The 11,054-nt window shown below is 37.0% G+C and overlaps 1 protein-coding gene across 2 annotated transcripts in view; it reads left to right on the forward strand.

Moving 5' to 3' along the window:
• Positions 1 to 10,671, forward strand: part of CFAP299 (cilia and flagella associated protein 299) — a 697,792-nt gene extending 687,121 nt beyond the window's left edge. For both annotated transcript variants that reach the window (XM_068975708.1, XM_068975709.1), the window contains one exon: positions 10,576 to 10,671. In XM_068975708.1, the coding sequence (XP_068831809.1) occupies positions 10,576 to 10,671 (96 nt within the window). The remainder of the gene's footprint in view (positions 1 to 10,575) is intronic.
• The last annotated feature ends 383 nt before the right edge of the window (positions 10,672 to 11,054 follow it).

Here is an 11,054-nt window from a genome sequence, read left to right on the forward strand (position 1 = left end):
TAAATAATTTATGATACATCATAGCAGTGAAGTAATATTGTTGTTATTGTTGTTTAGTCACTAAGTCATGTCCAACTGTTTTGTGACCCATGGACTGTAACCCACCAGGCTCCTCTGTCCATGGGATTTCCCAGGTAGAAGTACTGGAGTGGGTTGCCATTTCTTCCCCCAGGGGATCTTCCCAACACAAGAATCAAACTTGCATCTCCTGCAATGGTAGGCAGATTCTTTACCACTGACCCACCAAGGAAAGTGAAAGTCACTCAGTCATATCCAACTCTTTGCCACCCTGTGAACTATGCAGTCCATGGAATTCTCTGGGCCAAAATACTGGAGTGGGTAGACTTTCCCTTCTCCATGGGATCTTCCCAACCAAGGGATCAAACCTAGACCTCCCGCATTGCAGACAGATTCTTTACCAGCTGAGCCACCAGGGAAGACCTAGCTAAAAATGAGTTAAAGCTATGTGTACTGAATTTGTTGTGTTAGTGTGGATAGATGTCTGTTTACAATATCAAAAGGAAAAATCAAGCCGTGAAACAGTGTAAATAACGTTCTATCCTATAGGGGCTTCACTGCTGACTCAGAGGTAAATAATCTGCCTGCAATTCGGGAGATCCAGGTTTGATCCCTGGGTTGAGAAGATTCCCTGGAGAAGGGAAAGGCTACCCACTCCAGTATTCTTGCCTGGAAAATTTCATGGACAGAGGAGCCTGGTGGGCTACAGTCCTCAGGGTGCAAAGAGTCAGACACGACTGAGCAACTAACACTTCACTCCATTCTATAAAGCACTGGTCTTTTATATAAGAATTTCCCACTCATGGACACTTAGGTTGGTTTCTGTTTTTCTACCTAGGTTTAAACAACAACTCTCTATAACCAGGTTTCTGATTTTTTTCTTTAAGATGGACTCCTAAAAAGGAAATTGCTTAGTCAAAAGATACATACATTGTAAAACTTTAGAAAGATATTGTCAAATCACTTTGCAGTTAGACCGTATCAATTTACAGTTATACCTGAACTGTTTAAAACTGCCAAAAACCATGCTCTATTTTGCATACTTTTGAAACTTTGTTAATCTTATAGAAACTTTATTAGAGGTCACTTTAATTTTCACTTCAGATTGTTGTCAGGAGTGAACGTTTCTTTCACATGCATGTTAGTATACTATATTTCTTCTCCTGTATTAGTTATTGCCCTCTACACAACTTTCTATGGAGTTTGAGCAGTTTTTTAAAATTAAATTTAAAGTATTCTATATATAAAAGGTAGAAAACCTTTGGCTGTCATATTTTAAAGATGCATTACAATTTAGATGTCTATCTTAACATTTATAATGTTTTTGGCATATAAATTTTAAATTTCTGTATAGTCCAAACTATTGTCCCATTCTGATTTCTTCCCATTGTTACTATGTTCAAAAAGATTCCCATACTAAGACTGGGCAATATTTTACTGATAGTTTCTTTTATACAAAGTTTTTGGTTTCCTTTACACATTAAAATCTACAATTTTTATCAGGTTTTATAGAATAAGGTTAGAGTCTTTTTACTTTGTTTAGTCAATTATTCTTTTTCAGTAATTTTTAATAGGTGATCTTATCCCAATATCTTGTTTTACTTGTATTTATATTTGGCTTGGAGTCCCATCTCTCCTAGGACCTAGTAGTGACTTCAGGCAGAAGTCTTTTATTAATAGCAATTCCTTACATGCTGTGAATTTGAATTCAGTTTTCTAAGTGGTACATTTCCTCAGCCAACTGCAATGTTTGTTGTTGTTGCTGTATATATGAGATTATTTCTAGCACTCATGTTATCTACTGTTAACGAACAATTTTTAAAAGAAAGTAGAATCATGATTCTCAGGTAGAATGTGTATGTATTTTACTAAACTGAATGTGTCAAAGACTTTTAACTCATTGATTAATGACAAACTGGTAGCTATTAATGTTGACGCCAAGAAAAATTCACCACAGAGGCATATAATGGGAATAAGAAATTCTGAAATGACTTTACAACTAGATGCACAATTGGTCTAAAATCAATGCAAAAGTTAGTTGCAGTCTACCAAGTACAACTGTCTTGCATTTATACAGATGCAAGTATTTAAATCATTATGTGACTTTGAGAACTTACAGAGTTGTAATATCAAAGATGAGAAAATCTAAATGAGCATTCAAGATAGCCACTATTTGACGTGTAACTCTCAAAGCCTCTTACAATTTTCCCTGAGAGCCTCCTCTCCTCTTTATCATAATAATTTCAAAGAAAGATTATTCTTATAAGTTAAAGCTGCTCTCATTAGATTTGTCTGATTTTTTACATAGATGCAACAAAAGGTTTATTTTACCATTTTGGACACCTTAAGCTGCCCATGTAAACTCTAAATCCATATAATTTTGAACAAAAACTAAATTAAATTGGGTTTGGAAATTTTCACAGGAAATCTCAAATTGGATTTTTAAAATCCTCTATTATTTATTGACCTGAGGCTAGGAAACCAAGCCCAAGGAATGCTCTCCACCATATTTCACCTGAAATACCTATAAATTTGCGTAAACTCTTCACTGCTGCTGCTGCTGCTGCTGCTAAGTCACTTCAGTCATGTCCGACTCTCTGCGACCCCATAGATGGCAGCCCACCAGGCTCCTCCGTCCCTGGGATTCTCCAGGCAAGAACACTGGAGTGGGTTGCCATTTCCTTCTCCAGTGCATGCATGCATGCTAAGTCCCTTCAGTCGTGTCCAACCCTGTGCAACCCCGTGCAACCCCGTGGACAGCAGCCCACCAGGCTCCTCTGTCCACAGCATTCTTCAGGCAAGAATACTGGGGTGGGTTGCCATTTCCTTCTCCACCTCTGTTCACTAGGTCTCCCAAATATTTTAAAGTTACTTACATAGAGTGTGTTTCCCAGCTGGCACTAGTGGTAATGGGCTTCCTTCATGGCTCAGCTGATAAAGAATCCACCTGCAATGCGAAAGACCTGGTTTCGATCCCTGGAGAAGGGAAAGGCTACCCACTCCAGTATTCTGGCCCAGGGAATTCCATGGACTGTATAATCCATGGGTGGCAAAGAGTTGGAAGCAACTGAGTGACTTTCACTTCACCAGTGGTAAAAATTCTGCCTGCTTATGCAGGAGACAAAAGAGACGCGGGCTCAATCCGTGGGTCGGGAATATCTCCTGGAGAAGGAAAAAGCTACCCACTCCAGTATTCTGGCCTGGAGAATTCCATGGACTCTATAGTCCATGGGGTTGCAAAGAGTCAGACACGACTGAGGAATAAGTGGGAATCAGCTATCATTTTAAAATCATTTAAAAATGTTTGGCTTCATTTTATAAAAACAGACTTTACTAAATTGTATGTGTTACATATTACTTAATGAAAAGGAGATAGGGTGATTCTTAGATATCTGAAAATAGAACATTAAATAATATCAACAATATTCCAGACAAATAGCCACAGCAAAATTTCTCTTAAGGGTTCATTCAGCCCAGTTATAACTGATTCCTGCTCCAGTGGATCTTTGGTTAGCTGTCCTATGCCGTCCTCTCTTTCGGCCAAAGCAGAACCTGGAAATCCTGACTCAGTCCATTGGTGGTGCAGATTGAAAGCCGTCTAATCTATGTTAGCTCAGCTTTGAAGTGTCAGTAACTGATGTACAGAGTTCTTTTCTACAATATTTTGAGGCTTTTCTTAGTTGAAGACATAGATTCTCACCTGTAACTATAAGAGACACTTCCGGGAAGCATCAGAGCAAAACAATACTATCTGTAGATAAGAGGGACTTAAAATAGGTGAGTGATTTATTACTGCTGCTGCTGCTGCTAAGTCACTTCAGTTGTGTCCAACTCTGTGCGACCCCATAGATGGCAGCCCACCAGGCTCCGCCGTCCCTGGGATTCTCCAGGCAAGAACACTGGAGTGGGTTGCCATTTCCTTCTCCGATGCATGAAAGTGGAAAGTGAAAGTGAAGTCACTCAGTCGTATCCGACTCTTAGCGACCCCATGGACTGCAGCCCACCAGGCTCCTCCATTCATGGGATTTTCCAGGCAAGAGTACTAGAGTAGGGTGCCATTGCCTTCTCCAATTTATTGCTAGTAATTTTCAAATGCGAGCAGTCTTATGAGAGTTCAGAATAAGAATAATGCAGAAAACAAAAAAGGTTACTTCTCTCTGTGGCATTCAAAACAAATTCCCTGCCTCCTCTCCAACCCCAAATAAAGAAATACGATAAACCGTCTAAGGATAATGATTAAATTTATTTCAGAAGGAGTTTGTGAATGCTATAATTGATTCAGAAATGTGAATAAAAATTTTATAAAAGAAAAAATATTGAGATATGACATAAATAATCCTGATACAATTGTTTGTACCAGGAACATCAAGCAAGTGGCTTAGTAAGGTCTGCAGTAAGACCTAAACAATTGTATCTTTAAAACCAATAGTTGAAATGATGACACATAACATTATGCTATTATTGTCTATCATCAAGCTCAGCACCACCAGAACTCTGCTATATAAAGGAAAATCTGGTAGTAATATTCCTAAGCATTGGAATCAGTGTTCTCCCTGAGGGTAAAGCCATATTAGAAGACAGCAAGTTCAATGACATAACTCCAGGGACTTCCCCAAAAATTTTTGAAATATTTATGTTAATAACGTTATACCTATACAAGTCTACCTCAGCAAGGCCGAACACCCCTTCTGATTTATTAATAGCAAATCTGCCCACAGAATTCTACAGAAAATTTTAGCTCTTTCTGGCAGCTCTCTTCAAAGGTGGAAAAATAAATCTTTATGATTTTTTTTCCACGCCCTGTGGGAAATCTCAAAGATAGTTTCAGGTGTAAAATATACCTGGAAAGTTTAATTTTTTCTCTACTTAGGATTCAATTATAGGAAGGCAAAAATCAATTTTAAAAAATGTCAGAGGATATTTGAACACTTGATTAAGATAGGATCAGGATACTGCAAAAACAACACCAAGTTAACTGTTTAAACATTTAAAACAATACAACATTAAATGACTATAAAGAACCTTAGCTCTTTATAAATTAGGAATTTTTGTTCCTTGCTTTTGTTTCTTATTTTTCTTTTTCTTAAACAATTAAGAATGTAACAAATTCAACATAAAGCACAAAAAAATTATTCTTGTAAGACTTGAAATATTTACTACCTAGACAGTTACACAGATGGTTAAAAAAAAATACCTTTTATATATTAGGTAAAGAAATTAACCAGTAAGCAAGCCCATCAAGATAGGGCAAACTTAACTGAAATTTTAGCATGCCATTACTCTTTTCAGAATCAAGTACTATAAACCAAAGCAAGTAAAATTTACTTCCAAATTTTGTCCTTCGTTTTCCTTTGTCATGTCACAGCAATTCTCAGGAGATCCATGAACTCAAAATAATTTATATATATATATATATATATATATATATATATATATATATACACACTAAGATGTTATTTCTGTTAACATTTCAATATGTATTCATCATAGCTATGGTCAAATGAATCACTATTTTAAATTTTCTCAATTTCCACTTCCAATATAGTAAATATTGACAGTTATAACTCACATAAAAATTCTTTGTGGTTCTCAGTAATTCTTGAGATTTTACAGGAGTTCTGAGATATAACAGAAGAGGAAAAAAGCCTGGAAAGCACTACTCTTGCATATGTATTATCTAGTTATTTATATATAATTATATCAGTATATTATCTAGTTATTTATATATAATTATATCAGTATATTATCTAGTTATTATATATAATTATATCAGTATATAGTGTAATTATATAACCATATACAAGTTATAAATATATAGAAACTGTATAAATTATATTTATAAATATATACATGATAGCTGCTGCTAAGTCGCTTCAGTCATGTCCGACTCTGTTCGACCCCATAGACGGCAGCCCACCAGGCTCCTCTGTCCCTGGGATTCTCCAGGCAAGAACACCGGAGTGGGTTGCCATTTCCTTCTCCAGTGCATGAAAGTGAAAAGTGAAAGTGAAGTCACTCAGTCGTGTCCGACTGTTCGCGATCCCACGGACTGCAGCCTACCAGGCTCCTCCACCCATAGGATTTTCCAGGCAAGGATACTGGAGTGGGGTGCCATTGCCTTCTCTGACATGATAGCTACATAAGTCTATAAATTATATATAAAATTATATATACAATTAATACTATATATATGTGTGCTAAATCACTTTCAGTCTTGTCCAACATTTTGTGACCCTATGAACTGTAGCTCTCTAGGCTCCTCTGTCCATGGGGTTCTCCAGCCAAGAGTACTGTAGTGGGTTGCCATTTCCTTCTCCAGAAGATCTTCCTGACCCAGGGATCCTCATGCCTCCTGCATTGGCAGGTGAGTTCTTTACCACTAGCACCACCCAGGAAGCCCAATACTATATATATAATTACTGTACTGTGCTGTGCTTAGTTGCTCAGTTGTGTCTGAGTCTTTGCAACCCCCTGGACTTAGCCCTCCATGCTCCTCTGTCCATGGGGATTCTGCAGGCAAGAATACTGGAGTGGGTTGCTGTGCCCTCCTCCAGAGGATCTTCCCAACCCCAGAACTGAGCCGGGACTTCCTACATTGTAGGCGGATTCTTTACCAGCTGAGCTACCAGTGAGTGAGCGAGTGAGTGAGTGTAAATCGCTCAGTCGTGTCCGACTCTTTGTGACCCCATGAACCGTATAGTTCATGGAATTCTCCAGGCCAGAATACTGGAGTGGGTAGCCTTTCCCTTCTCCATGGGATCTTCCCAACCCAGGGATCGAACCCATGTCTTCCGCATTGCAGGCAGATTCTTTACCAGCTGAGCCACAAGGGAAGCCAGAGCTACCAGAGAAGGCCCTATATACTATATATATAATTACTACTATCTAGTAATATATTAATATATATACCTATATATAGATATATACTGCTACATATACTGTTATAAAACCTCCACTATAAATGGAAAGGAAATCTAAAAGGGAGTGGATATATATGTATCCATATGTACATGTATGACTGATTCACTTTGCTGTACAGCAAGAAACTAACACAGAATTTTAAAGCAGCCATATTCCAATGAGAATTAATTGAAAAAAATACACCACTCTAGGATAAGACTATCTTCTCTTTGAAACACAAAGCAAAGAGACTGTGGTATTAGCCTATCCCTGTTGCTTGTGATGGGGCTTCCCAGTTGGCTCAGTGGTAAAGAATCCACCTGCCAATGCAGGAGATGCGAATTCAATCCCTGGGTAGAGAAAATCCTCTGGAAAATGAAATGGCATCCTACTCCAGTATTCTTGACTGAGAAATCCCATGGACAGAGGAGCCTAGTGGGCTATAGTTCACAAGATTGCAAAATAGTCGGACAAGACTCAGTGACTAAACAATAACAACATTGCTTATGATGATGTCTTCTCAACCATTCATATTAATTATGATTTTTCAACCAAAGTAACTCTATTTCATGGAGAAAATTAGAGGTAGATAACTAAGAATTCCTTTCTTCCAAAGGCATTTTAACAGACAAGAGAAGTTTATGTTGCATCTTTGTGTGCTGCTGCTGCTAAGTCATGTCAGTCGTGTCCAACTCTGTGTGACCCCATAGACGGCAGTCCACCAAGGCTCCTCCATCCCTGGGATTCTTCAGGCAAAAATACTAGAGTGGGTTGTCATTTTCTTTTCCAGTGCATGAAAGTGAAAAGTGAAAGTGAAGTCGCTCAGTCGTGTCTGACTCTTCAGGACCCCATGGACTGTAGCCCACCAGGCTCCTCCGCCCATGGGATTCTCCAGGCAAGAGTACTGGAGTGGGTGGCCATTGCCTTCTTTGCATCTTTGTATAGCCACATACATATCTTTTTAACGAGAAAAAATGAACATGTTCACTAACATGACCCAAAATAGGAACTTTTCATTGGCTATAAGCAAAAGTATATAAACTTAAAGTTAAGTTTAATAATTAGGCATCAAATTTTCAGTATTCTATCATGATTAGAAGCTGTCTGGATATCACATGAATTTTCTTTATGCTATTTAATCTAATAGCTATCTAAGTTTTTATGTTACCTAAAGATCTGAGTAATTATATTCAAGTTGACAGTAAAAAACAAAATTACTGGTGAAAGAAAGTTGTCAGAATAATGATTTTGTTGAATATGGATTTCTTATTATATTACAGATTGTATCAGAATAGTGTTAGCTTATTTTATTAGTATGCATCAATAAGCTTAAGAAAAGCAAACACAAGTACAGTAGAATAAAGTATATGTTTATGTTATACCTAACATCGATAAATCAGAGGAAAAGCTATTTGTGTTAAACAAAAATTATTACACTACTCTGATTTTCCAAATATTTATCTCAATTGTATGACCTTAAAATTTTAAATCATTTCTATGAGAATATTCTTTAATCAAAGCACATTAAAATTATCCAAACTCTGGATTTCCCTGGCAGTCCAGTGGTTAAGATTCTGCACTCCCAACACAGGGGACATAGGTTTGATCCCTGGTTGGGGTAAAAAATTTCTCATGGTGCATGAACAAACAGAAAAAAAAAGTATCAAAACTTTAATTTCCACATTTTCCTGGAATTTTATAAATATTTGACTTACATAAGAACTTATTTACATAAGAGCTCTACAGGACAATCAGAACAGAGTTTCTTTAATTTAGGAGATTTCTTAATCTAATTTATTAATACCCTCCAGAGATAGAAAAATACTATGTACTCATACATAAAGATGCAAAGGTCTTTCTGAATTCTAAACATATATACACACAGACACATAGGGATCTTGTAGCTTCAAGTCTAAATATAACCACAACTCAAAATATAAAAAAAGTTGTCCTCTTTCCTAATGGGCATGAGATTCTTAATTTCTTCGAAGAAGACAAGTAGACAAATAAAGAAAAAATAATAATAACAAATCAGATTTTCTGTTGTTTCTTACTCAAAAAAAAGAATAAATCTCAGTAATCTATGCATCTATTTATAGAAAGCGCAAAGGTTAAGCCATAAAATCAAGTTCCAAATCACAGTTATCACCAAGGGGGAATAATTCACTCACTGTGAAAGTTCCAAAAGCAAAAACAAAATACAAACATAGTAAAAGGGGAAATATGTGAAGAAACAGAGGATCAACAAAGGTAAAGCTCTGCTGCTACCAGGGATTTACCAATGGAAACCAAGAAATAAAGAGTTTAAGTCGCCCAAGAGAGACACACTGCAGCTACTCAAGCTATTCGACTGTCAGGTGAATCCTCTGTGCATCAAACTGGAATCTCCAAAATATTGACAAGATAGTGTTTCTAAAAAGGATATAATTGTGACTCTCATACTGATGTAAAATGAATGTGTCAGAACTTTTGTTTATTCATAAATTATGCAATGCACAAGTGAGATGTTGTAAGCAGTTCACTGAAGAAGTCAAAACTCAGAACACATAAACAGAAAAAAAGATTGAAATTAATTTACAAATTAATGTAAAACAGGTCTCAAGATGAAGCAATAACCAGTGGTGTGCCACTGAGCACAATTAGTTTGCATCTTTGTAGAGAATATTTTGCATTATTATCAGTTTTCTCCAACTTAATGAGTTATAAAATAGCACACACATAGTATAAAACGTGGATGGGTAAACCACTCAAGACACTCTTTTTGTTTTCCCCATTTCAAAATCTTTACAATTTTACTCATTCTTTCAACAGAAGATGGGTCTGATATATTCTTTCTCACTAGCACAAGAAATTGAATACCGGGGGGAAAAGGTAATATCAAAGCTTCTCTCTAGTCCCTGATCTAAATTCTTATCATCTCTTCTTACAAGAGAAGGAGAGAGAGCAAGTAACATCATGCATTCTTTGGTACATCAAATACAGGAAAGGCCCAATGACTAATATTGGATACTATCTGGCTCTTTTCGGATCTGTCGTCTCTCTTACCAGTACCACATTAGTGAATACTTTCTCCCAAAGGGTCTCTCTGGGGGCCTTATAAGTATGGCAAAATATCTGTATAAAAGTAAAAGGACCAAATCTTTTTTTCACGGATTATAATGTAAAGGGGGAAAAATGTAAATCAAATAGCTATCAAACGAGTAAGGAGCTATTCATGAAACCCACCATGGACATGTAGTTTGTTCCACGAGTCTGAACCAATTCCAAATCTGAGACATTTTTATTTAACAAACTTGAAATCAAGATAGGGTTCTTTTGAACTTACTCCCCTGCAATCACCTGTGTGTGCAGAGCCCTTCCGTGGGAACTCTGCAGAGTTAGTGACCCGTGGGGTTCAGCGGAATCTAGACAAGTATGAACCTGCGACACTGCTTTGATCCTAGATATTTTCAGTAATGTCACCACCAGGGCCTCAGAGCTCCTGATTGGAATTATCACCACTCCTGGGAAAAGAATCTGGGGGGAAACTTGGATATGTTTCCATGGATACAACTTTCTTAGTTCTATTTGCTACAACACTGAAGCAAGAAGAAAATTCATTTAATGTGAATTATGTGCATGGACTGACCTGACTAACAATATGATTGTGTATTTTAGGCTCAACCTGGTGACAACTCTACTAGAAGCCTGATCGGAACAGAGCTCTACACACAAGCTGTCATTTTTGACCACGTTTCCAGAAGAAAGACTTAACTACAAACATGGTAGATAGTTCCCTCCCTAATGGTTTGCTAAAGGTAAATGACTCCTATAACCAGAAGCAAATCAGAATAATAAGTGAGTCCAGTAGCTATAAGGCAAATCAGAATAATAAAAGTTGATAAAAAAATTAGAGAGGAAATCATGATCTTGACTGTCTTTCTGTGGTACTAATATTGTCTTAATCTGCTTTGAGGTTTTTCTAATTTTTTCCCCCTAAACACTGAAGCTGATTGCAGTAATTCATGGGAGAAAATCTTATTGCTTCTTCAAAGATAAAGTAATTAGTGACTTATATTGTACCTCAGATTTTCCACGTTTCCAAATGTCCAAAAATGTTCTAGGTCTTCATATGGCCAGAGTTAGGCAAAGCCTTA

Source organism: Capricornis sumatraensis, chromosome 7, assembly GCF_032405125.1.
Source record: "Capricornis sumatraensis isolate serow.1 chromosome 7, serow.2, whole genome shotgun sequence".
Classification (NCBI taxonomy): domain Eukaryota; kingdom Metazoa; phylum Chordata; class Mammalia; order Artiodactyla; family Bovidae; genus Capricornis; species Capricornis sumatraensis.